The 27,168-nt window shown below is 50.8% G+C and overlaps 1 protein-coding gene across 1 annotated transcript; it reads left to right on the forward strand.

Annotated features, from left to right (window-relative positions):
* Positions 1–15,018: 15,018 nt before the first annotated feature.
* On the forward strand, positions 15,019–18,736 carry LOC147646026 (uncharacterized). The gene is made up of 2 exons (XM_086874001.1): positions 15,019–16,681; positions 16,868–18,736. The coding sequence occupies exons 1-2, from the start codon at positions 16,630–16,632 to the stop codon at positions 17,872–17,874; spliced, it is 1,059 nt and encodes a 352-aa protein (XP_086730127.1). The 5' UTR covers positions 15,019–16,629; the 3' UTR covers positions 17,875–18,736.
* Positions 18,737–27,168: the final 8,432 nt, after the last annotated feature.

Here is a 27,168-nt window from a genome sequence, read left to right on the forward strand (position 1 = left end):
GTGAACCGGGAGCCCGTCTCGGTTGATGTTTGATGCTGGTCCCCAGAATCCTGCTGCTTCCCTGGATGAGATCCTGGAGTTGTGGACTGCAACAGCAGGGTATTGGATGAAATACACAAATTGACACATGGGGGACGCAGGGTCTATGTGACCACTCCTTGAGGGAGAACATCTGCATAGGGGTTTATGATATAGCAAAGGCCATCACTCAGGGCTGTGTAACGTGTCAAAGGGTAAAACAACGAGTGATGACGAAACCCGTACCAGGGGGGAGGGAACTAGCGGAGAGACCCTTCCAAAATGTGCAAATTGATTTCACAGAAATGCCTCTAGCACAGGGATACAAACACCTGCTAGTGATCATAGATCACCTGACCCATTGGCCAGAGGCTTTTCCCACTTGGAATGAAAGAGCGAGAGTAGTAGTCAAAATACTTTTGGAACATATTGTCCCCAGGTATGGGTTAATCAATAACATAGACTCGGACCAAGGCCCCCATTTCACTGCCCGTGTCCTCCAGGAAACCACTGAAGCCCTGGGGATAAAGTGGAGGTTACACACCCCATGGCATCCCCAGAGCTCCGGTCAGGTAGAACGGATGAATAAGACCATAAAAACGACCTTAACCAAGCTGACTCTGGAGACTAAATTAGATTGGATAAAATGTTTCCCTTTGGCTTTATTACAGATAAGAACCCAACCTCGAGCAGATTTAGGGGTATCCCCCTATGAAATGTTATTTGAACTCCCCTTCCTAATTACTCCTTACAGCACTGCCCAGTATACTGAAGGGGAAGAAACCTCAAGGAGGTATTTGGAAACTGTTGTTAAAACTTTAGAAAACCTCAGGAAAAAAGGGTATCTCCCTCAAACTCCTCCCTTAGAGGTAGACACACACCATATTAACCCCGGGGATTGGGTATTGGTAAAATCTTGGGCTAACTCTCCTCTCACTCCAAAGTTTGAAGGACCCTACCAAGTTCAACTCACCACACATACGGCTGTGAGAACCCGGGAAAAAGGGTGGACACACGTGAGTCGAGTTAAAGGACCAGTGGCACCACCAGATGGGGAAGTAAACTCCAAAAAAGATCCCTCTAACTGGACTGTTGTCCCCAACGCCAAGGACTTGAAAATAACCTAAAGAAGGAAACCCAGAGACTAAAGTCCCCAATCAGGAACTGGAATTACAACAGTTGTTGTTAAGTGTTCTCTTGGCTGCAACATTTGTGGTTAAGTGTTTCTTTAAAGTTTGTGAAATAATGCTAAAGTGTTTTCCAGTTGTCATTAACTTGTAACTATTGTTATTATTGCTTGAAAAGGTGGAAGAACCCCAAATAGGGCTCGAATCCCTAGCCAAGACTATATCCCTCACAGGGCAGCTTTCCCAAGACCAAAACCGACAACAGTAAAAAGGAGAAGGACAAAAAAAATAATAAAGCTGTAAGCCTTGGACTCAGACACCCAAAAAAGTGTGAGGAAAACCCCAAGAGGCAAGACCAGGGGAGATCAAACATGGTTCCTGCTGGACTCTTGGGACTCACGGACTGCAGGGAGCCTAAAAGGATCATCACAAGGCTCATGGTAGGTCTGGTGATAGCAATGCACCTCACCAATGCCATGGGGACAGACTCTTGCATGAAATGTTATTATCCCTTGTATGATGGGGAAAATCTAGGGTCCCTGGTAAGGGTCCACACAAACTTGAGTCCTTCTTGTTACAACAAATCACAATTAGAAGAATGCCAAGAAAACAGAAAAACATATTGGATTACCAGAAATACGGTCACTTTTAGAGAACGTCTTCTGGGAGACTGTCCCATGAGGGATACTTGGCTGTGCTTTGAAAAGAATGAACCAGTAAAAGGTGAACCTGATGTGGTAAAGGAGAAAAGAGTGGACATGAGCGTGGGAAATGAAGAATGGGAAAATTTGAGTGGGAAGAACTTGTTCATTGATTCAGCTGAAAACATCAGCAAGGAATTAAATATAACTGATTGTTGGGTATGTGGGAGTACTAAAATGTCTGATATTTGGCCCTGGGAGGGAATTAGCTTGAAACCTCGAGAAATTTTAAGCATAAAATGAACTGGGGAAGGCCAAAGAACGCCAGGGTATAGGAGAAGGGAAAAATGGGAGTTAAAGGCTAAGGTAATTGGGGAAGACTGTATTCCACAAACTGGAAAAAGATATAGAACCCTGGTGGGGCGGATGGCATGCAAAAGATATAACGAAGAATCTAGGAACTAAATGGGTTCCCCAAGAGCCCAACCAATATTGGTCCTTAGAGAAGAGGGAAAAAGGGTGCATTCATCACAAAGGATATAACCTTTATGAATGTGCAGAAAAAAGGATCAATCCCTTCTGGGGAATTAGAAGCCTATCAAAGTATTGTGAGAACCCTTATTAAGACAGGGAGGGTTTTTGGGAAGCCCCAGATGATTTCTTTTGGATCTGCGGGGATGCAGCTTATACACATCTACCAGGAGACTGGTCAGGTAGCTGCACGATTGGGGTGATAAAACCAGCTTTCTTCCTGCTCCCAAAAGAGACTGGCTCAGAGCTTGGAGTACCACTATATGACAACATAAAGAGGCCCCTAAAAAGGAAGAAGAGGAGTGTAATAAGCACAGGAGGGACCCAGAATTGGAAAGGAACAGTCTGGACCCTGGAGAAAATAATAAGAACTTATGGGCCAGCGACCTGGGCCCAGGATGGGTCCTGGGGATATAGGACCCCAATATACATGTTAAACAGAATAATCAGGCTCCAAGCTGTAATTGAAATAACATGGAACAAAACGGCCCTGGCTCTTGATCATGTAAGTGACCACCTCTCCCAGACCCGAACAGTGGTGTACCAACTCCGACTGGCAGTAGATTACCTTCTCGCTGATGAGGGGGGAATCTGTGGGAAGTTCAACACCTCTGAATGCTGCCTAGAAATAGATGATAAAAGTGAAGTAATCTGGAACATTTCTAAAGAGATCAGAAAAATCTCCTACGTAGGGAACCAAGAATGGATGCCGATCCTGAATACTGATTGGTGGGATAGTTTCTGGTCCTTTAAGGGCTGGTGGAAAAAGGTGGCATTCATTGGTATAGCGGGACTAGCAGGACTGTTATTTCTTCCCTGCGTCATCCCGTGTCTGATCAGAATGATTACCTCAGTAATACAGTCTAGCAGCACGATCTACAACTCATTAGAAATAACCCAAGAGAAGGGAAAAACTAAGATCCTAATGTTAGAAAGTTCAGAGCTGAAAGAAGCAAAAAGGGTATATGACCAATACCAAAGACTAAAGAAATTTCACTACCAGGAGCCTGAAACAAGTTGACGCAGGCTGATGCCTGGTCAAATTAAAAGAAGGGGGATATTGTTATAAACAAAAATCCCAATGTTCAAATTATATGTTCCTGTTTCAATCCCAGTTTAGGTCCCTGGATAAGGGGTTTTGGTGTTTTAAGTCCCAAAAGTGTTCACTGTTAAGAAGTTTGTACTTGTTTTATCCTTGCATTTGTATCCCCATCCCTTACCCCCTCCCAACCCATCAGGTAATTTAGCCGCTGCTGCCCAGGATGAACTTCCCCATTTCCCATAAAGACTTGCACATGGGTGCATATTAAAATCATATTACCACCTGGGAGCAAAGACAGCCCTGGACAATGAGCCACGCTCAGGGAACATCTGGAGGACCACACTGTGGAGGCAGCGGGGACCTGGGGAGACTGGGTACGCCAATCCCAGTCCAGCAAGCTGGTTGCCATGACCTGGGCAGGACTTGAGAGGGAAGACACCCCTGGACTTTCGAGCCTAAGACAGAGTCTCTGGGTGATCCTGGCGAGGATAGAGGCTCCAGTCCTGCTGACAGTGGATGATGACAGGCCTGTGTGATCCTCGACATCGACCACAGGGAGCAGCGGCGGCGTGCACCCCGAGCCCCCGCCTCTAGGCCCAGTTCTCTCTAATAAAGGCTTGTTAATTGGAGCAGAAGGTCTCCTGGCCCTTTAATTCACCGCACCTGCACTGCCGGGGGAGGAGGCACAGCTGGGAGGGGAAAGGGGTGGGGGGAAGCTGGTTTTAGGGGTATTAATTTACTTCTCATGATCCTTCACTGAGTTTTTGGAATTTTCTGCCAGAAATCTCTCTCCTCCCCCACTCATCCACAGGGATTTGGGGCGGTTTTCTCCTTTTTGGGAGAAATCCGAGCGATGCACTGAGGCACCTAATTAGAGGTGGGAGAAGTGAGGCTCCAGGGCTTCCCGCTGAGCCGGAGCCACCGAACACCCAGGGCAGGGAAAAGCGGGCTGGGAGCTGCGGACAACTTTGTTTGTGTTCGGAGCTCAATGGCGGCTCGAGCCGGGCCCGTTCCAGGCCTGTTCCTCATCTCCGCCCTTCCCCTCACACAGCCCGGGGCGGGCCCTGAGAGCGCGGGGCGGGGCTGTGCCGTGTGCAGAGCCCGCCACTGTCTGCGATTGGCTGCTGCTGCCGTCACTCGTGGCTCTGGCGCGCGCTGATTGGGCAGAGCGGGGACAAGCCCGGCCCCGCTGGCGCCCCCAGGGCGGCCGTGGGGCAGGAGAGCCGCCATTGCCGGAGCGTCTGTGCGGGCCCGGCAGCGGCGGCAGCGGCCGGAGCCCGGTGAGGCGGCGGCGGAGCTCGGAGGCGGCCCCAGCCATCGCAGGTGGGAGCCGCGCTCGGTTCTGCGGGGGCTCGGGGCTCGCTGCGGGCCCGGGAGGGGGCGGCGGGGGGCTGTGGCGGGTGGCTTGTGCCGTGGCCGGCCCGTGTTGGCCCTGGCGTGAGGGCGCTGCGGGAGCGGCTGCCCGCGGTCTCCTTCCCGCTGGGGCCTCGGCAGGAGCCGGTGCCGGAGCAGCGCTGGCTCGTCCCGCTTCGTGTCGGTAGCCTGGAGGTGGCTGCGCTGTGCCCGGGGCTGGGCGGGAAAATTCCCGGCGCCAGAGGTTTGTGTGGCCAAAGGAGCCCGAGGAGCGGTGTGAGAGTGACTTTATTGCTGCCCAAAGGGAGAGGCCGTGGGGCATTTGCCGTGCGCTCTCTCCAGCTGCTGGAGGACGCGGCCTCGTTTTTGTCCTGATTTTCCCGGCCGCGTGTCCCTGTCCCTTTCCCCACTGGCGGAGGTGCTTGGAAGGTTCAGACTTCCCCATCTGCCTCCTGCATGTCCCGGTTAATATGTACCCACCACTTTTGTAGAACATCCGATATTGATGGCTCTGTTAAGTCTTTGTTCTTCTGGAAGTTCAGGAATTTAGCGGGACTTTGTCAGAGCAGCGGTCCTTGTCAATTAGTAACATTTTCTGAAACTGAGGCTTTCTCCCATTGTTTCCTTATGTGCAAGTCCGTGGCCCTATCTGCAAGCAGATTCACTCATTGGCTCTGTTTTTTCTTCCTGGGTGTTCTTTGATTTTGGGATTGCTCTCAGTGCCCTCATTCGCTGTCCTTTTGTAGCCGTTTGTGGCTCAGGAGGCCTGGCTGCCCCCTGCATCCCCTTGCTCAGCTGCTGAATGAGCTGCACTCAGCAAGGTGTGTGCATGGTGAAAAGATGAGAGTTGCTGTAGAAATGAGAGGAGAAACTGCATTCGTTTAACCCATGGTCTGCCAGGGAACCACAAAAAAGTTGCCCATGCCCATCCTTTCCACGTTTGGACCAGTACATGAGCTCTTTTCTTCTATCCTTTGTTATCTGTTTCTCCACTTTTCCTCTGTGACCTATTTGCCAACAGCAGTTTGAGTCATTTAACTTTCCACAAACTCTGCCTCCTTTTTCTGCTAAAAGATAATGTGACTCCATCCCATGGTGAAATGTTGTGTTCCTCATCTGGGTGGATTGGTTGGGAAGAAAGTCAGGAACTGGAGCTGTCTGGTTGGGTATTATTTTGAGGACATCATGTAATCTAATTATACCATGGAAATGATAAATTAGTTCTCTGGCTCCTGATATGAATTTGTTAGGGTTCCCATGGCCTGGTCCATGGTGTTGCAGGATTTGTTCTGGTGGCTATTCATCTTTTCCCCATTTTTGGGTGCTCCCTCCAGCCAGGGTTGCATCAATTTTTGGCTTTTCTCTAATTAATTCAGCACATACTTGGATTCCCAACGAATTTCCCTTAACTTGGGGTAGCAAAAAAACCCCAGTGCTCTAATTCACCCTAGATAACATAGAAATTGAGAGCACAAGTGAAGGTGGGGACTGGGATGACTTCCCCCCATTTTATATAGTGAAGTTTTCACAACATTCTCAATTAGCTGTTTTCCTTTTTAGCTTAACCAATTTCTGCTGCAGTCAGATATCCTCACTATTGGCTCTGCCTTTAGCTGTGCAAATTCTGCCTGTGCCCCCAGGCAGAGCTTGGGGTGAGGGGCAGAGGAATTCAGCCCAATTCCTCCCCCAGGCAGGAACACCCTGGTACATTGTCCAGGCTTTGGCCCAGAGGTGTTAATTTGCATTTCTAAAGCTCCTCTCCTGGCTGCCTGGAATGAAGCTTCTCTTCCAGGGCAGCCATGGGATGACTCACATGGAGGGCTCCCTCCCCCATCTGCTGTTTCTTTGTTGCTTTTTTTAAACAATTTTCTATTAACTGTTTACATTTTAAAGGGCCACCTTTCAAACTCTTCTACTTTTCAAAATGCAGCTTAAAGGTGAACATGGAAAAACCCATACCATAATGTTGCCATCACTAAGAGCCACGCACAAACATAAAAACAAAAATTAGAAAGAAATCAAGTATTTTCTTTTTCTTCTCTTCTGACTGAAAACTGATTCGCACACCCCTGGCCCAAGCAGAACTGATAACAGAAAAGTAGAATTATTACTTAAAGTTCTTCTAATGGTGTAATCCTTTCACTGAAACTGTGAAAAGCAAATACTCTCCAACAATGTCTCCAGAGAAATAAGGCATGACTTGATTCTGAACAGAAACATTTCAACCACACATAGTCTGCATGTGCAGAGAAAATCATTCCATGACATGTGAGTTTTACTAGATGTTTCCTAAACTTTATTCAGTCTGAACCCATAGAAATCCATTGGTTTAGTGTTCATTGTCTCCAAGTTGTGGAGTCCTTAGTGTTTGGTTTCCTGTTGCACCTGGATTTCTGTGTCTCTGATGTGAATTAGGTCTGCACTCCTGGATTTCCTGCTCAGCCTTTTCCAGACCAGGTGTCTCCAGCTGTGCCAGGGCAGTGTCTGGGATAGTGTCAGGTGCAACTTGTTGGTTGATGTTTGCTGCTGGGCCTTGATGTTTTGTTGATGGTCGTTGTCTTTGTGGGAATCTTTTGGGCTATTCCCAGTCTTTTGACATGTTAAGCTCATCTCTGCTGAGTGGTGGAACATCCTGTAAAAAAAACCTTTAAAATTCCTTTCCCCAAGGCAAATGCAAACCAAGCCTGACTGGAGAAATCAAATAAAAAATAATTTTACACTTGGTCTATTTTCCAATACTCTAATCCCAGCCAGCCCAGAGTGTGAGTGTAATTGAGAGCCAGAGTGGAATTCTCGCGGTGCCTTCCCCAGCAGCTGTGGCGAGGGCAGGCACAGAAAGCCCTGAAGCTCCAGCAGTGCCAGCCAGGATTGTCCCGCAGGGGCTGGAGATGCCAAAGGAGGGTGCCCAGGCCGAGGATTTCAGCAGAGGATCTGTGGGCAGGCCCAGGGGCTTCCCCCGCTGGGGAGCCCTGGCTGCTGCTGCCTTGCCTTCAGTGCAGGCTCAGGGGCGGCTCCCATCCTCCTGCTGCAGCCGGGAAATCCAAATCTGCGGGGCTGCAGAGCCCTTGAGCCGAGGCTGAGGGGTCCCCCCGTGTTCAGCTGTGCTGGGGCTGTTTCTGTGCTCAGGGACACTTGGAATGGGCCGTGCCACTTGGCCACCAGAGCTGCTTCTTTCCACTGCTTCGGCAGGACCCGATGTCCTGCTTGGGTGTGTCGCAGTAGAGATGGACAATGACACCTGTTTCTTCTTCCATCCCAGCCAAAGCTTTATTGCACACAGCTTATATTTACATGGTTATCAGAAGGCACCGTGCTTAATTCCAGTTGGTTGGGAACTCAGTTCACTGGTTGGTAATGGTGAGTGTACACGTCAATCCAAACTTTTCTCTCTAACAATGTTTTCCTACTTTTTCTACTGATTCCCATGGGACAGATCCCTTGTTACTTCAGGTGCACTTGTTTTTCTCCCCAAGAATAGTTTGTTATGTTAACAAACTTTTCATTCTCAAAATGTTTTTGCCTGGGAACTTATCAGGCCAGCTGCTAGCTACATTAAGCCCATGTAACAAGTCCTAAACCAAAATTTTCCAAGTCCTTTCTTTTGTAAGGTTTTACCTTTATGTGACAGGGTGTTGTGGACAGCAAAGTCCAAAGGTGGATGTGTCTCAAATCTCTCCCAGCCCGGGTCTGGATCTCTCTCAATTCAATGCAGGCATGGGTTTCTTCCCAGCCCCCTCTCCAGGCTGTTCAAACAGGAGGCTGGGTTAAACCCTTCCCCTGTCCTCAATTCTAAATCCTCCTGTGCCACTGAACAAGTTTCATACTGCAGTCACCGAGCTCTGCTCATCCATTTAGGGGCTCTGTTGGGGTACGTGGGAGAAGGTGAGGAGGGGTCCCCTGGGATCGTGTCCCCCCCAGGAGCGCATGTGACTCCCCCATGTCCCCCCCATGCTGGGCTCACCCCCTTTGGTCTCTGCCAGAGCTCCTGACCCAGCTCCTGCTGTGCCCTGGGAGGGGCTTTGGGGAGCCCCCCTGGGACCCCCTTGGATCCCCATTCCTGGGCCCTGGGACCCCCCCGCATCTCCTTGCCCAGCTCCGGGACCCCCTGCACCCCCTTCTCCTGCACCAACAGCGCCCTGCACCCCCTTTCCCGGGGATCCTCCCCTGGCAGCCCCTGGATCCCCCGGTTCCGTCAGCCCGGGGACCCCCGGAGCCCCATTCCCGGCCATCCCGGGGCACCGCACCCCCAGGCCTCCCTTTCCAGGGAAAGCCGAGCTGGGCACGGGGCTCTCCGGCCGCTCTGGCATTTCTGATCACCCAAAGGAGAGGGAGAGAGCAGCAGAGAGAGAGAGGGAAGGAGATTGGGAATCGGGGCTCGGGCTCCCAGCGCCCGCTCCTGCTCCGCCGGGGCTGGGGAGCCGCAGCCGCAGGAAAAATGGGATCCGCGGATGCTGGGGCTTCCCCCGCTTTGGGCCGAAGCCGGCGGGTTCCAGGCAGAGTTTGGGCGCAGGGCCCGGGAGTTCAGCCCAGTTTGTCCCGGGGGTCCCGCAGTGCGCGGCCGAGGAGGGTCCCGGGGGATCCCGGGAGGGGATCCAGGGGAATTCCCTGGAATTGCCCCGTCCCCTCCCCCCGCGCTCCCTCGGGCACTTTCGCTTCCGCCTTGGCCGCCCTGCGCCGCCGGGATCTGCCCGGCGACCGGTGACGTCACTGCAGCCTCGGGCTGCCACTGGCGGGCAGCAAAGAGCGGCGCCAATGGCGGGGCCAGCGGGGAGCTGCAGATGCTGCAGCAGCGGCACAGCCAGAGCGGGGCTGAGCGGGGGGAGCCGGGGCTGGGGGATCTGTGGGGCTGCGATGGCAACTGTGGCACCGCCATGGGGATCCCTGAGATCCAGGCTGAGGGATTAACAAATTCCCTGGCTCACAGCTGCAGGGAATGTCTCCGGAAATATGTCAGATATGGGCGGGAGGCGCTGGAGTGTAAAGGTGGGGAGGGCAGAATTCCCATGGGAATATGGGAATGCAAATGTGGGATTTGGGAGGGCAAAATTTGGGAATGTGGCAATTCCCACGGAAATTCCATGGATGGATCTCAGACATCGCACTCCCACGGGATCTCCGTGAATGGATCCCGCTGCTGTCCCATTCCCATGGGAATTCTGTGGATGGATCTCACTGCCATTCCATTCCCATAGAATTCCATGGGCAGATCTTCCCATCCCGCAGCCATGGGAGCTCCAATCCGGTTCCCCTCCAAACCCATCCTGGGGATCACCCTGTTCTTTGCCCTTCCCACCCCCCACAAGACTCCTGGGGGTCCCCCCTGACCCACCCAGCGCCCCCAAACTCTTCCTGGTCCCTCTTCTTTCCCCCATAACGGGAATTCCTGGGAGTCCCCCCGTGTCCCCTCCCCCAGGACTTTCTGGGTCCCACCCGACCTGTCCGTGCACCCCCAGATTTCTTCCACAGCCCCCCTGTGATGGTGGAGGCTGGGGGCCGAGTGCTGGTGCCCCCCTGCCTGCAGCAGATCCAGCGCTGAGGGCAGTTCGAGGGGTCCCTCAGCATTTGGGGTCCCTGGGATTTGGGGTGACCCCCCGGGCCCCCCAGGATCTCCCTGAACACGCTGATGCTGCCCATGCACAGTGAGAAGGTTCAAACCCGGCACGGGGTCCCCAGCACTGCCACCCGCATTGCCCAGGTACCCCCAAACCTGCCGAGAACCCCCAAAGCCCCCGGGACACCCCAACCTCTTTTGGATCCCAAACATAGCCCTGGATGCTCCAAAAACTCCCCAAAACCACAAAACCCCATAGAGACATTGAGAAGGTTCATACCTGGCATGGGGTCCCCATGTCCATCACCAGCAGGTTCCCCAAAACAACCTTGAGATCTCAAATTCCGCTCCCGGGATCGCCCAAATTCCCCCATCAGGACCCCTGTAAACCCCCTTGAGAACCCCCCAAAAATCACCGTGGCCCCAAAAACACCCAGAACTTCTGAAAAACCCCAGGAACCCCTCATGAAGGTTTATACCGAGCACGGGATCCCCATGGACACCATCAGCATCACCCAGGTACCCCCAACCCCTCCCGGGACCCCCAACCCCTCCCGGGCTCCACTGCCGGAACCAACGGGAGCGGTGTTGCCCTTTTAAGAGGAGTTACAGTGGGACCCGACAACACCGGGGGCCCTTAAAGCGGCCATGGTAGAGAGAACCCCCAAAATTCATCCTGGGGGACAAAACATCCCCTACAGGGGCTTGGGGTGGGGACACTCCTAAAAATGTCACTTAAAGCCGTCATGATCCCCCCTCAAAAGGGGCTTGTGGGGCTGCGGCCGCACAAACACCCTAAAATGGGGAGGAAAAAACACCCCTGTAGTGGTGGGATCCCCCCCAAAAAACCTGAGAAAGAGAAAAACTCCTCTTGAGAGGGGCCTAAAAACCCTGAAGGGCCCTGGAAGAGGGACAAGATCCCCTCCTGTGCTGGGGCCTCCCCGAACCGGGAACTCTCCCGTTCCTGCACTCGGGGGAGCCCCGAACGACGGCGGCTCCTGAGCTGAGCCCCCCTCAGCCGGGGCTGCGGGGGGAACTGGGGGGGCTGGGACGGGGCTTGGGGCTCCTGGGGTGAACTGGGGGACCCTCAGTGCTCCCACCTCCCCCTGTTCCCCTGTCCCGCCCCGTTCCCATTGTTCCCCCAAAGCTCCGCTGCCCCCAGCTCGGTTTGGGGGGGACCCAGCCCTTTCCCATCGTGTCCCGGCCCGGCCCCGCTCACCCGAGGGCTCCGAACCACGCCCAGGGACAGAGGAGGGACAGAGGAGGAGGAAGAGGAGGGGCAGAGGAGGAGGAAGAGGAGGAGCAGGAGGAGGAAGAGGTGGAGCAGGCAGAGGAGGCTCCACCTGCGCTCCCCACTCTCTGCATCTGCAGCTCCTTCGGGACCATCGCCCCCCATCCCGCAGGTGCCTGGGGAGGGGGAGCTCGCCCCAAATACCCCGGGGCTCCCTGGCTTTGGGGTTTTTGGGGGGGATGTTTGGGGATGGCAGGGCTCCAGAGCCGAGCCGCAGATGCCCCTCGGGGGCACCCCGGGGGTCCCCGGGAGGTGTTTTTGGGGGGTCCCGGTGGCGGTGGCGGCAGAGCCCCGGCAAAGGGGCCGGGGGGATGCGGGTCCGGCATGGCCGGGAAAGGGGTTCGGGGCTCCCGGTGCCGGCAGTGGCTGCTCCCAGCATTGCCCAGTTGCTCCCCACGTGTGGCTCCAGTTTCCTGTGAGCCCCACGATAAGCCAAATCACTCCCAGTCATTCCCTATTAGAGTACAATTTGTCTCCATTTTATCCCATTTTCCACATTTTTATCCCATTTTTGCTCTATTTTTTCTAATTTTATCCCATTTTCATAATTATTTTCCCAATTTTTATCCTATTTTTTTATTTTTCCCCATTTTTTCCCTATTTTTTTCCTTTTCCTTTCCATTTCTCCCTTTTTTATCTCATTTTTCCTCATTTTTTTCCCAGTTTTTATGATTTTTTTTTTTATTTTTACTCCATTTTTACTCAAATTATTCCACAGGTTTTCCTATTTTACCCATTTTTTTCCATTTTTAATCTGTTTTTTCCCCATTTCCCCATTTTACCATATTTTTGCTCAATTTTTCCCCAGTTTTTTCCCCATGTTCTCTCCTGTTTTCCCCATTTTCTTCCATTTTTCTCCCATTTTTGCCTCATTTTTACCATTTTTATTCCCATTTTTACCCCAGTTTTCCCCATTATTTCCCCATTTTTATCCTGATTTTATCTCATTTTTCCACAATTTTATCCTAATTTTCTTCCATTTCTTTCTCCATTTCGTTTTTCTAAATTTTTCCTCCATTTCCATCCCATTATCCCAAATTTTTCCCTATTTTTATCCAATGTTTTCCCATTTTTTCCCCCCATTTTGGCTCCATTTCTCCCCATTTTCCTCCATTTTTCCTGTCATTTTTCTCACTTTTCCCCCATATTTTTGTAGTTTTCTCTAACTTTGCCCCATTCTTCCTCCATTTCTATCCTATTTTCTCCATTTCCTCCTATCTTCCCCTTTTAATTATCCCAAAAATTGAAATTTGGGGAAAAAAAATAGAAATTTTGGTGGGAAAAAAGGGTACTTTGGTGGCAAAATTCCATGAATTTAAATCACAGCTTTTCCATGATTTTTCCATGATTTTTCCATGATTTCCAGCCAGAAGGAGGTGTGGGATTCATCCAAACATTCTGGAAGCTGGAAGAGGACCAAGCCATCAGTCTTCCAAAAAACCTGGAGTAGCTCATCTGCAATTCCACCTTTGCCCACTCCCCGGATTCTCAGGTCTGGAAATTCTTCCACAACCTCCCAGGCAGGCAATTCTCAAAATTCCATGGAAAAATTAAATAGGTGGACTTCATCCTGTTTTTTTCCTGATTTTTCCCATTTTTTTCCCAGTTTATGTCCCCTTTTTTTTCTGTTTTTTCCTGATTTTCCAGATTATTTTCCTCTTTCTTTTCCTCACTTTTTCCTGATTTTTTCCAATATTTTCCCATTATTTTCCCATTTTTTTCTCTTCTTTTTTCCCCATTTTTCCTGATTTTCCCCTCTTTTTTTCCCTATTTTTTTCCTGTTTTTTTCCAGTTCTTTCTTAAATTTTCCTGATTTTTTCCTGATTTCCCCTGATTTTTCTCTCTTCCCAAGTTTTTCTGGATTTTCCCCTACTTTTTCTTAAGTTTTCCCCTGTTTTTCTGTTTTTTCCCTGATTTTCCCACAATTTTTTTCATTCTTTTTTCTGATTTTTCCACTTTTTATTTGCTTTTTCTTTTTCTGATTTTTCTCTCATTTTTCATAATTTTTTTCAAATTTTTTTCCATTTTTTTCCTGATTTTTCCCTATGATTTGTCCGAATTTCCCCCCATTTTTTCCTAATTTTTCCTGACTTTTGCCTGTTTTTTCCTAAATATTTCCTGGCTTTTTCCCAATTTTTTCCCATTTTTTTGTGGGTTTTTTTTCCCCGTTTTCTTTTCCTTATTTTTTTCCCTGATTTTTTCCTTAATTTTTCCCAAATTTTTCCCAGTCTTCTTCCTCTTTCTTTTCCTCATTTTTCCCCATTTTTTCACTGTTTTTTCCCCCATTTTTTCCTGATTTTTCCCTCTTCTTTTCCCAATTGTTTCGTGGTTAGTCCCAAATATTTTTACAGTTTTTCCCTGATTTTTTCCCTTTATTTTCTAGTTTTTTTCATTATTTTTCCTGATTTATTTTCCCTGATATTTTCTCTTTTTTTCCTGATTTTTTTTCAGATTTTCCTCAATTTTTTCTAAAAATTTTCCTTGATTTTTGCAGTTTTTCCCATTTTTTTGTCCATTTTTTCCCCTGATTTTTCCCTTTTCCTTTCCCAAATTTTTCTGGTTTTCCCAGTTTTTTCCTGATTCTTTTTCATTGTTTTTTTATTATTTTTTTCCAGATTTTTTTATCCTTTTCCTGTATTTTTTTCTCTTATTTCCTTTGATTTTTCTTATTTTTTCACAATTTTTTTTTCTGATTTTTTCCAACATTTTTCTCAAGTATTTCTGTTTGTTCTTTGATTTTTTCAATTTTTTTCCTGATTTTTCCCAGGGATTTTTGTCTTTTTTTTCCTGATATTTTCCCTTATTTTTATCAAATTTTCCTCAATTTTTTTCATGTTTTTCCCATTTTTTCCTTCTTTTTCCTGATATTTCCCTCTTCCTTTCTCAAATTTTTCCTAGCGTTCTCCCAATTTCTTCTCAAATTTCCCTGCTTTTTCCTGGGTTTTTTCCAATTTTTTTTAACTATTTCCCATTTTTTTCTAGATTTTATTCCTCTTTATTTTCTTGATTTTTTCCTGACCTTTTCCAGTTATTTCCCAGTTTTCTTCCTAGTTTTCCCCATATTTTTCCTATATTTTTCCTGTGTTTTCCTGATTTTTCCCTATTTTCCTATTTTTTCCTGATTTTTTCCCCATTTTTTTCTGATTTTTTTCCTGATTTTTCCCAGGTTTTTTGCACTTTCTTTTCCTGATTTTTTTCCTTGATTTTACACAATTTTTTCTTCAGTTTCCTCTTTTTTTCCCAAATTTTTCCTGGTTTTCCCCTTTTTTTTGTCATTTTTCACAAATTTTTCACAAATTTTTCCTGATTTTTCCCTAATTTTTTTGGATTTCACACTGATATTTTTCTGTTTTTTCCCTGAATTTTCCTTTCCATTTTCCTTGAATTTATCCTGGGGTTTTTTTCATTTTTTCCCCAATTTTCCAGTTTCCTTCGCACTCCCAGTCTGATCCCAGTCACTCCCAGTCTGATCCCAGTAACTCCCAGTCTAATCCCAGTCACTCCCAGGATGAGGCCAGTGGCCCCCAGTTGCTCCCTGGCAGTGCCAGTGTGACCCCAGTAGCCTCCAGTGTGATCCCTGGGACTCCCTGTCTCTCCCAGTATATCCCAGTCAGCCCCAGCATGCTCCCAGTCATTCCCAGCTCCTCCCAGTTGCTCTCAGCATGATTCCAGTTGTTCCCAGCCACTCCCAGTCAATCCCAGTATGATTCCAGTCACCCTCAGTGGGATCCCAGTCTCAGCCAGCAGGGATCCAGCTGCTCCCACTGTGATCCCAGTATGTTCCCAGTTGAGCATGATCCCAGAATAGTTGTAATTCTTCCCAGTTCCTACCGGTGTGATCCCAGTTGTCCCTGGAATAGTCCCAGCCCATCTCAGCACGGTTCCACTCACTCCCCGTTTCTCCCAGTGTGGTTCCAGCTGTTCCCAGTATGGTCACAGACACTCCCAGTATATCCCATGGGCCCTCAGCATTCTTGTGCTCATTCCCAGTCATTCCCAGTTGCCCCAGTAGGGTTCCAGTTACCCCAGTCCAAACCAGTCCCTGCCAGTGCTGCCACTCCTGGGATCCCCCAGCCCTCTCTGTGTTCCCCCCTCCCACATCTCCCCAGAGGAGCCCCAAGGGCTGGCAGTCCCCAGCCAGGGTCCCCAGCCAGCCCCAGGTTGGATCTGCAGCCCCCAATTTTCCCAGTTTCCCTCTCCTTTTCCCCGGGCCGGGTTCCCCCCATCCCCAGCGGGTGGGAGCAGCGGAGAGCCCCGCGCTGCCCATCCCGACCTGTCCCGGCTCCATCCCCGCTCCTGCCGTGGGCTGTGAGGGGTTTGGGAACGGGGCACCGAGGGTGTCACTGCTCCTGAGGGAGGAGGAGGAGGGATGGAAGAGGAGGGATGAAGAAGGAGAGAGAGAAGGGTTGGAAGTAGGAGAAGGAGGTGGGGTTATGGAGGAAGAGGAGGAGGAAGGATGGAAGGGGAGGAGAGGGAGGAAGAGGAGGGACAAAGGAGGATCAGGGAAAGGAGAAGGAACCACAAGGTCGAGCACTCCTTGAATTCATAGCCCCCTCCTGTGGGATCATCACCCACCATCCCACAGGTGATGGGGGAGTGGGAGCTTTGCCCGGATATCCTGGGGGGGTCCCTGGGTTGGGTTTATTTTGCGGGGGGGGAGGTTTGGAGAATGTGGAACTCCAAAGCTGAGCGAAAAATCCTACTTGGGGGGACATTGGGGGGTCTCACCATCCCTAAGTGGGGAAATGGAAACAGGGGGAACTTTTCAGATTCCTGGCACTCCCAGCAGCCTGGGGATGGTAGGGACCGAGCAGACAGGTTGTCCCCAGTACAAGCTTGACTCCCAGCAGCTGGGACAGGGGGGAACCCCTGAACCCCAAACAGGAGAGACTAGAGATGGGGAACTCCTGGGAGGCATTTTCAGAGCTGAATCTTGGTATTTTTTGGAGGTTTTACGGACCCCAGATGTCCGGTGACTTCTAGAGACGAGCTTGGACAGAGGGACCTGCAAACTCAATGTCCTCATCCCTTGTATTTCCCCAAACCAGGATTTCCCATTCCCAAACCTTGGCTGGATGGAGAAGGAGGCTACGAGGAAGAGGAAGATGCCCCAGGACACCCAGGCAGGTGAGGAGGAAGTCAGTGCCCCTTTCCCCCTCTCTCCTGCTCCATCTCCCAGCCCAGCCTGGCCCCCGGCTGCAGGACAACCCCGCTGCCGACGCCGTCCTGCCGGGGACGCACTGGGGGGATCTCCTTCCCCTTCCCTCTGGCACGGAGGCAAATCCCATCCTCTCCTTGTCCTTCCTCCCCCAGACAAGGAGCTGAGGATGGAGACCAGGGAGGACAAATCCCCGCAGCAGAACCTCATGGAAGAAGCTGTTTTGAGCGGCTCCACAGCACAGGAATTCAACAGGGAAGAAAAGCCATGGAGATCCCACAGGAGGAGGGGCTCCAAACCCATCCCAGGGTGCTCTGAGGAGGAAAGACCCACCCTGTTCCGGGAAGGCGGTCGGAGATCCAGCCAGGGCTCTGAGTTGGTGGTCCATGAGCAGCTTCAGGATGGGGAGAAGCCCTACAAGTGCTTGGAGTGTGGGAAGAGCTTCAGACAGAGCAACAGCCTGATCCGCCACCAGATGATCCACACTGGGGAATGGCCCTACGAGTGTGGGCAATGTGGGAATGGCTTCTACTGCAGCTCCCACCTCATCATCCACCAGCGCATCCACACTGGGGAGAGGCCCTACGAGTGTCCTGAGTGTGGGAAGAGGTTTCAGACCAGCTCCAGTCTCCTCCAGCACCAGCGGATTCACATGGATGAGAGGCCCTTCCGCTGCCCTGACTGTGGGGAGGGCTTCAAGCAAAACTCCCACCTCATCACCCACCGGCGCATCCACACTGGGGAGAGGCCCTACGAGTGTGGGGAATGTGGGAAGAGCTTCAGACAGAGCTCCAGCCTGATCAGCCACCAGAGAACCCACACTGGGGAACGTCCCTATGAGTGTGAGGAATGTGGGATGACCTACAGCCGGAGGTCCCAACTGATCATCCACCAGATGATCCACACTGGGGAGAGGCCCTACAAGTGTCTCCAGTGTGGGAAGAGGTTTCAGACCAGCTCCCATCTCCTCCAGCACCAGCTGATTCACACAGATGAGAGGCCCTTCCACTGCCCTGACTGCAGGAAGGGCTTCAAGGACAACTCCAACCTCATCAGGCACCGGCGCATCCACACTGGGGAGAGGCCCTACGAGTGTCCCCAGTGTGGGAAGAGCTTTACCCAGAGCTCTAACTTGACCCAGCACCAACGGATGCACCGGTAAGGGAAGCCCTGTGAGTGCCCCAAGTGCAGGAAGGTGTCCATGTGCTGCTCCAGCTCCATCCCCCATCAGAGGACCCACGTTGGGCAGCACCTGATGACCCACGTTCCCAGTGATCTGTGTTGGGAAGACACTGAGCTGGTGGTCATTTTGATTTGGCCCTAATTTTCTTTTGATTCATCTTCATCCCTTTAAAACAGACAAAATTGGGGTAAAAGTCTACAGATTCATCAAAGGCATCTAAAACATCTCTTCTACTAGTGCTTGAAGGGAATCTGGTATTCAGGGAGATAATGGAAAGGGTTTTGGGGGTATTTGGTATATTTGTCTCCATCTCTTGCCACTCAAGGAGATGAGCGAGTTCTATCTGTCACCTCAAAACCACTCAGTGCCATTGAAATCTACTCAATCCCACCCAAAATTACTGGATTCCACAGTCCCTCAGGGTGTGTTGCCTTAAATTTTAGCTTTCATATTTTTCAAATTCTGCACTGCCTAGGTTTGTAGTTTTGAACTTCCTATTAAGTGCTAGTGAGCTCTCTTCAGAGAGTAGGTAGACAAAACAATTCCTTTTCTAGCTTGATACCAAGGACAATTGTTACAAGTTCCATGCCCAGAAGCATGAACAAGGGTGGACTGAAGAGAGAAAACAAGGATGGGACTTCCTCATCTGAAGCTGTAATTGGACAATGAATCCAAATATGCAGATGGACCTAAACTTCTGAAAATGTGAGACCTCATGATCACTTGTCCATTTTTGTGACCATTTCTGGTCCATCTTGGGTGTAGCCCTGTCCAGGTTCTTGTACTGCCCAAGGTGTATCCTCTAAGGCCTTTTAATAAACTTTATTCTTAACTCTGTGCAGCCTCTGTTCTAGGCCAGCTTTCTAAAGGCATCAGGTGGAATGGGGTTGGAAGGGGACGGGGTGAAGTGGGATGGAAATCAGGTGAGTTGAGAATGGCATTGGATGGGGCAGGATAGGTGGGATAGAGTTTGGGAGGTGTGAAATGAGGGAAATTGGTCTTGGGAAGGGGGTCTTGATGTCCAGCAGGGATGGGATGGGTTGGGGTTTGGATTGGGGAGGTGGGGTGGGGTCTGCAATGAGACAGCCAAAGTTTGGGGATGATGAAGGGAGGGGGAGCCCATTATTGAATGAGTTTTTGGATATTCAACATTCCTGAAGAGATTTTGGGGCATCTCACATTTCTGAGGCGCTTTTGGGGCACTCCCCAGCTCTTGGGATGTTCCTGAGAGCAGCTCCATGGAGCCCCATTGCCAGGGCTGGTTGCCATGGGCACGAGCTCAGAGCTGTAGCCAGAGTGCGTTGCCTCAGCGCTGGAGAGCAGAGAAATGATGAATGGCCCCAGACATCTCCAGGGTGTGTTTGGGGGCAGAGCAAGTTCTGCCTGTGTGGGGCGGTCACTGCCCCAGCCCAGCCACTGCAGCCTCTGCTCCAGCCCCAAAGTGGCTGCCAAGCCCCTGGCACCCCAAAAACCCCAGCTGGGAGAGGGAGCAGAGCAGGTGAGGCTGTGACACGGGTGTGACACTGACATGTGCCACAGCCCTGGAGCTCACAGCAGCTGCGATGGCGCTGGATCCAAGGCTGATTGTGGATCTCTGTCCCTCTCTCGCTTCTCCTGACTTCAGTTTTCAAAATCTGGATAGCTTGAAGTTGGATGGGTTGGACGAGTTGGCTCAGTCAGTGCTTGTTGCAGTGTGTTTATTTTGTTCTGATTATTAAGTGAATGGTTTGTTCCTGTTGTTATCCCCCTATGATTGTGTAATGGTTTTGCCCTCCTGTCAGTTTTTGTAAACCCCTCCCCTTTTTCCTGAACCTTCCTTGTCCATCACCTTTAGCCTGCCCCTGGTCCCTGTCATTCAATGTAAACCCAACCCTTTGTTCCAGCAAGTTCCCTGCCTTTCATCCCCTACTCGAAGCCCCATTGGCTTTGCGACTGCCACCCCTCCCAAATGTTACCCCTATTGGCTCCTAATATTGTGAACCCTCCTCCCGACTCCTCCCATACTGTATTCCCATTGGTCCTTGGTTTGTACCCTCCCCTCTTTAAATTGCAGAGCACAGGAGTGCTCAGGGCTCAGAGTCCTTGGGTCCCTGTGTGTCTTTCCAGCCCTCGTCCTGTCACGGCTCCTTTCCCTCAATAAATCCTGTTCCTGGAAAGCTGCTTGGACTCTGGGTCTCCTCCATCTCCTCACTGAAGCCCACGACGCTAAGATCCGCAGAGCCTTGAGTGGCGGAGAGGCTCTGAAGGTTCGGTCTGGGGAAAACAGCTCCCAGACCGTTCGTTCCCCACTCCTGGCGCTGCCAGCGGCCAGTGAGCAGAGCTAGCCCAGGTGTGAAGGGCCGCGGCGGGCAGCGTCAGGCCATGGCCGAGGGGGCCTGGACCCACCCGGAGCTCCTCCCGGAGCCCAGCGGACTCCAGCTCAGCGGGGCCGGCAGCGGGGCACGGCTTAGGCTCGGCAAGGTGTGAGCAGCCGTGGTCCGGCCCAGCCTCAGCCGGGGTCCCGCAGCCTCCCGTCCCCACCCGGTCACTGCTGGGGCCAGCCCGGCCCCGCCAGGCCGAGCCTGTGTGATTCAGCCCTTCTGGGACACAGGGCCAGAAAGACTTCAGCCCTGAAGCAGCAGGCTTTGAGTTCAAGCCTTGGGAAGCACTTGCCAAAGGCTTGATGGCAATTCATACGTTCATCAAGTCACCCCACTGAAAGTTATGTTTCTAGAATCTTCCCGTATCTCTCCCTTGATTGGTTGCAATTCGTCGCAGTATTTTGCATCTTTCTAACCCCAGTCTGTGTCTGGACCCATGCCCTCAGACTGCGCCCTCACACCTCCCCTAGATATTGTTGTGTCTGCCCCTAGGCCTGGTCTTTGCACTTTGCTCCTGTGCTGCGCAGGCTTTATGGGCCTCATCCCTACTTGATTTTCCTATTCCAGTTGGTTTTGGGGACTCCAGCGAACCCGCTCCTTTAATTTCCTCCTCGGTTGCCCGGGTGTCAGGGGACCCTGAAGCTTTAAGGATTGTTGTGGCCACTGTCAGCACGACTGCAAGGGCCGCAGTGCAGCGGGGCCCGGCCCGACCGGCAGCCGGGTACCTCCTCAAAGGTGGAAGCAAGAGAGAGATTTCCCGGGCTTGCCTGTCTGCAAAATGTCAATCTCACCGAGGTGGATGCAGCTTTTTAAATGCTTTAATAGGTAGTCAGTTCCCACAGCTAGCCAGCTCTTGGATTTTGCTTGGCACAGGGGCAGCTCTCGCTTAGCAGCTCCTCTCAGTAAAATCATTTCCATGGGGGGCTTCTTCCCTGCTCACCAAATAGCAATTCATGCAAAAGCAGCACAAACTGTTCTTCCTGTCCTCCTATCTTTGCCAGAGAGTGCCTTTCAAAGGGATAATAATTGGGAACAAGGGGGTTTACATTTTCCATTGCAAAGGAGCCTCCTGCCTCCCTTAGCAGGCCCCTGTCTTTCAAAGGAAGACACACACGGTCTCCTTTTGCGCCTTCACTTGGCCCCAGCCACTCCTGATCATTTGAAGGAGCGGCTCAGAAGAAGGGGCTGCAATCCCCCAAGGCCTGGGCTGCTCCAGGCCGCTCCTGGTGCCTTGGGCTGTTGAAGGGGTGCCGGGGTGGCCTTTGTGACACAGGCACGGGGTGCCGGGGTGGCCTTTGTGACACAGGCACGGGGTGCCGGGGTGGCCTTTGTGACACAGGCACGGGGTGCCGGGGTGGCCTTTGTGACACAGGCACGGTGTGTCAGGACCCGTGGTGATGCGGGACCTTGCGGTGCCCAAAATCCATTGTGACATGGCAGAGCCCCGCCCCGGCTGGGGGGTATATAAAGGGCTTGTGGGGCCTGGGTCAGTCCCAGGACAGTGGCTGTGTCCAGGTACCTGTGTGTGCCAGAGGACTGCAGGCACAGAGGAGGAGAAGGCGAAGCCCAAGTCCCAGCCCCCCAGGCCCTGGCCCGGCTCACAGAGAGCCCAGGCCTTGAGGGAGCAGCAGGAGGAGGCTGAGAGGGCAAGCAGAGGGAGGAGAGGAGCCGTGGAGTCCTGCGCTGAGGAAGAGCCAGAGCTCTGCCGAGGAGAAATGAACAAGTTCCAGCAAGGGACTCCAGGGGAAGCCTGCACTGAGCCACAGCTGTCCCCAGGAGAAGCCCAGAGCTGCCAGGAGCTCTCTGAGTGGGATGAAGGCCTTGAGCAAGAGCTGGTCCAAGTATGGGGGAGCTACTGGCATTTCTGGGACTGGGATGAGGGCAGGGAGCAAGAGCCCTCCCCAGTTGTCTCCGAGTGGGACGAGTGCAGGGAGCAGGAGCCGTGGCAGGCGGACAGCGATCACTGTCAGGAATTCTCAGATTGGGAAGAATCTCCTGAGCAGCGGCTGTCCCCAGGAGAAGGCACGAGCCACGGGGCACTCTTGGGCTGGGAAGCTTGCCGCAAGCAAGAGCTGTGCCAGGATGGCCAGGAGGTGCCTGGAGGCAAAGCAAAGAGAAAATCCTCCAGGTCCAGCTGGGATGATGACAGTGATGGAGAGCTGGCTCAGGACAGCAGGGAATACTGCGACATCCTGTGCAGCCAGCTCAAGGCCTGGCAGCGGGAGGACGATGACTGGGATGAGGTGAGCGTCCTGGAGCTGCACGAGGAAGGAGAAGAGGCCAGGCAGCAGAGACTGGCAGATTTAGCCCAAGAGGGAATCCTGCTGCCTGTCCCTCGAGAAGCTTGGGTGGAGTGCCAGGAGCCCGAGCTGTGCCCGCAAGAGCAACTCTGTGCCGGGCCTGGCCCTCTGGCAGCCCAAGCCACGGTGGAAGATGTCTCTTCTCCTGGGCAGCCGCTTCCCCACAGGAAAGGCCGCTCGCTCTTGAGGCGGGCGCTGCGGGGGCTGTGGGGGCTGCAGGGGCTGTTCTGCTGCCCCTGCCTGGCGGCACAGCCACAGGATCAGCGCCCGCTGCCAGCAGCACCGGGCTGCAGATGGCGGCTGCCCCGCGGCCTGCCCGGCGCCCCGAGGGAGCCGCACGGGCTGCCCCGGCCTGCGCTGGCCCTGCGGGCCGAGTCGGCCCCGGCCGCTCTGCAGCACCCCTGGGGCAGCTCCCCGAGGGCACACGGCAGCCCAAAGCGGCACCCAAAGGGGGACCCTCGCTGCCGGGACTCAGCGCCGCATCCCAGCCCATCGTCCGGCCGGGAAGGCACCTGGAAAGTCATCGGCTCCCAGCGGCAGCCTGGCACCGCCAGCGGCACCCCTGCACCGGGTCCCCGAGGGCCACAGCCACACGGCTCTTGGCCCTTTGCAGGGACACTGGCTCCAGCTCCTCCCTGCTGGACTCCAAGGCCATTTCCTCTCCTCAGGAAAGGACTCCATGCTGATCCTGGGGCACTTTGGCCATGAGGAATGGACACAGACAGGAGGTGTTGCTCCCAGGACACGACGGCGGCCTGCTGGACTGCAACACACACAATTCTAACAAAAGAAAAGAAACTTGTGTTTAGGAAGTAGTAGTAGGAAAGAAAAAACCCCAAACCGCGCCCCCCCCCCCCCAAACCTTGCATAAGACCCTCCAGAAACCAAAAAATGATAAAGAATAAGAATAGGAATATTAGGAAGAAGCGTCAGAAGCTGAAGTAGATGAAGACGTAGTAGTACTTAAAACATGGAAAATTAAGAATAAGAATAAAATGTTGGAGTCTGGAATACAGAGTGTGTGCCCTTTTTTCTGATACTTAGTTATAAGATCCAGGTATAAGTTCCCCCAGGCAGGGCAGGTCCCTGGGTGCTGCCCCTGGCCCAGATAGTTTTCAGATAGGAAAAACTATCAGAAGTAAGGTTTTAGAAGACAAAATGTCTTCCCTGCTGACAGCACCGTAAGGAATAGCTGCAGGGCAGAGTTTTAAAAACAGAGGTTCTCTTGACCTCTCTACAGCCTTGCATGGTGCTCAGCATGATAGATCAGGGGAAAAAATATTATAGTGGTGTGGTAGCAGCCTCAGGGAGACAAAGAGTTACGTTGTCCTACCCCAAACCCCTTGAGAAGGGCGGCCCAGGAGTTCTGATTGGGTTTGAGTCCCTGAGGGGTTCTCCCTTGGTGTGCTTCTACTGGTCCCTGACCCTGAACTCCACCCTCAAAGGTGGAAACCCTCGGGGGTTCTGTCCCTCAAAAACCCCTGCTGTGCCTCTGTTCGGGGCTCTCTGTTCTGGACCTGACTTTGTTCCCATGCTGAATAAATGGTTTCGTGAACGGGAGCCCGTCTTGGTTGGTTTGATGCTGGTCCCCAGAATCCTGCTGCTTCCCTGGACGAGATCCTGAGGTTGCTGACTGCAACATATGGTGAGAGATTGCGTGGCATCCAGCAAAGCAAGAGAACAGCAGGACCCGGCTCCATGGACACCTCGTAAGTCACCGGCTGATGGCCTGAGAGCCGGCGAGACCCCCGCCTAAGAAATGAGGACTCGAGAGTACCTGGCAGGAAGGCTGGGTTGGGAGTGCCTCGGGCATGGGGAAGAAAAGGGCTTACGGAGGTGTGGGAGCCGAGACCAGACGCTGGGACAAACACCTTACATCACCCAACAAGTTGTATTATGAACGATATTAACATTATGGACGATTATATTAACATTATGGATGATTATGGACGGTATGGCTCTTCTGGTGGACTGTTTTTGCATTCTGTGAAGTTCCTTTTTTTTTTTTTTTTTTTTTTGGTGTATACCTCCCTGCACCTTCCCCTTTCCTCTGTTCCTAAGGGCAGGACAAAGGGTGAAAAAAGCCAAGATGGCTCAGGGCTGCTGCCAACTCCCCGTCACCCCGGTGTCTTTCTGCCATCCTGTTAGCGTTCAGGAACATACAGAATCATGAATGATTATATGAAGGTACTTAATTGAAGAGCTCTGGGTATCAGGGTTACACATACCCAAATCTGACCCAATCTGGTTTTGAGTTGAACATATTTTATACTCTATTGTTATGCAACTTACATATTAATTATTAAACTTACATTGTTCTATTGTAAGCATTGTTTTTACCCAAGCATGGATTTCTCGTGATCCCCCCCTTAGCCCCCCAATATTGTTCCTCATGTTCTCTAAACAATAATTATATCTAATCACATCTAACAATTGTATCATTTATCATCTACTGATTACACAGGTACAGTTTGACCTGATCTTTAACAAGCACAAGGCCTAACATTTCTCAGGGCCTACTTTTCCAAGGGCTTACCAAACCTAACTTTCTTTCTAAGTCCCCGAATTTTCTAAGATTTTAGAACTTTTTACTATCATTCCCCCCTTTGAAAGCATTTTCACTTCACTATAAGTGCAAATGTTTTCACTTGATACAGTCCTTTGTTTCTGAGTTGATACTTGGTGTTCTTCAAATCCTTGATTGATATAAACGTTGTCCTGGATGCTGTCAGGAACTAGAGAACCAGAGGATGGTGGGTGTGGATCTCATGTCACTGCCTTTATTATTTTCTGGTTCCAGGACGTTTTCTTCTGTATTTCTCCTTTTAAGATGCTGTAAACCAACCAAATTGCTAAGAATTCAATTAGTAAGATTATCACAATCTCAATGATAGATTTAATCCATAAACTCACATTCCACCCTAACCCTTTGAAGATTTTGCCTAACCAATTTATAGTTAAATCCTTTTGCTCTTCCTATGCTCCATGCTCTATTTGTTGCAACTAATTGATGTCATCTGCAGTCACATTTGGGATGTGGATGCAGCAACGATCAATCTGTCCCCTTAAAAAAACTCACACACTCTGTGCTCTTTCAAGAGTAATAAATTGTAATTGTATGTTTAGTCCTTTAAATCTTTCCCGGGTGACTCTTGCTAGTCTATCTACCTGACCTGTTTCTCTATTCTGATAGTTTGCTATCTGCTCTAGGGCCCACCCAAATTTCACTCTACTAGAAGGTTCTTGCCAAGTGTTATCTTGATTCTATTCCAATCCTAATCTTTCCTAGCTGTGCCTGTGTTTAGCCACTGAGTTGATTTTGCCATTGTTAGCATCCATACAGAGATTAATTTTTGCTTTAGCAATTTTACCAATGCTTCTGCACCCCAATGGCAATTGTTATGTTTCATTTGTAGAACTTCTCTCATTATCAAGGGGGTTAACACTATTTGTCTTTGTGCAGTTACATACCACTCTTCTGAATTCTTTTGTGCATTTAGCAAATGTCCCAATTTCTCATCTTTTATTGAATATTTTGGTTTTGGAGACAAATTAAATTGAGAAACATTAGTCTTTAAAGGTATCAATGCCATTGTTGTTTGCACTTCTCGAGCAATCTGTCGGGCTGTCCAGTCTGCTTTTCAATTTCCCTCTACTCAATTCTAATGTTCTGGTTAAGGCAACCAGTTCTGCCCTCTGGGCAGATGTATTTGGTGATAATGCTTTGCCTCCACTATTGTACTGACTGTTGTTACTGCATATCCAGTGTATCTGGTCCCGTTCTCCACCAAGCTTCTTCCATCTGTGAATAGCTCTCACTCTGCTTGCTCCAGTGGGATGTCTTTCAGGTCTTCCCTTGCCGAATAGGTATACTCTATTACTTCTACACAGTCGTGCTCTAATGGGCCTTCTTCAGTTGTGGTACCTAGGAAAAAAAGCTGGATTCAAGAGGTTAATTGTCTTTAGTGTGAATTCATCCTGCCCAGTCAGGATTATCTGGAATTTCATCATCTTACTTGGAGATAGCCAATGCCCCCCCCACTTTTGTTCTAAAACAGTGGTTACTATATGTGGCATGTAGACATTAATGTGTCTACTCATCATGAGTTTTCTTTTTTAGCTTCTTGTATCAGCATCACAGTGGCTGCAACTGCCTGCAGGCACAAAGGCCATCCGGCACTCACGTGGGCAAGCTGTTTGGAGAAGTAGCCTACCGGCCTTTTGCAGCTTCCCAAACATTGGGTCAGCACTCCCAGTGCTAGGTGCAGTCTTTCATGCACAAACAGGTGAAAATCCTTGGATGAATCAGGCAGTCTTAACGCCGGAGAAGTTGTCAATGCCTCTTTTAGTTTGGGGAAGGTCTCCTTCTGTGGTTTGCCCCAGGTAAATGGCTGCATCTTCTGGGCTTCATACAGGGGTTTTGCAATTAGTCCATAGTCCACGATTCACGGCACCACTCTGTCATCTCAAGGAAAACTTGTAGCTCATGTAGGTTCTGGGGTTTTGGAATAGCACAAATAGCTTGAATATGATTAGTGCCCAGCTTACATTGCCCTTGTGAGATTTCACATCCCAGGTAAATCACAGTTTGTCGGGCAATTTGTACCTTTTCT

Source organism: Cyanistes caeruleus, unplaced genomic scaffold, assembly GCF_971803275.1.
Source record: "Cyanistes caeruleus unplaced genomic scaffold, bCyaCae1.hap1.1 HAP1_SCAFFOLD_131, whole genome shotgun sequence".
NCBI lineage: Eukaryota > Metazoa > Chordata > Aves > Passeriformes > Paridae > Cyanistes > Cyanistes caeruleus.

Bases quoted from the DNA above. Each gene is read 5' to 3' on its own strand.
- LOC147646026 (XM_086874001.1), top strand. From the start codon at position 16,630: ATGGAGAAGGAGGCTACGAGGAAGAGGAAGATGCCCCAGGACACCCAG. The intron at 16,682-16,867 runs GTGAGGAGGAAG...TTCCTCCCCCAG, and splicing joins GCCCCAGGACACCCAGGCAG to ACAAGGAGCTGAGGATGGAG.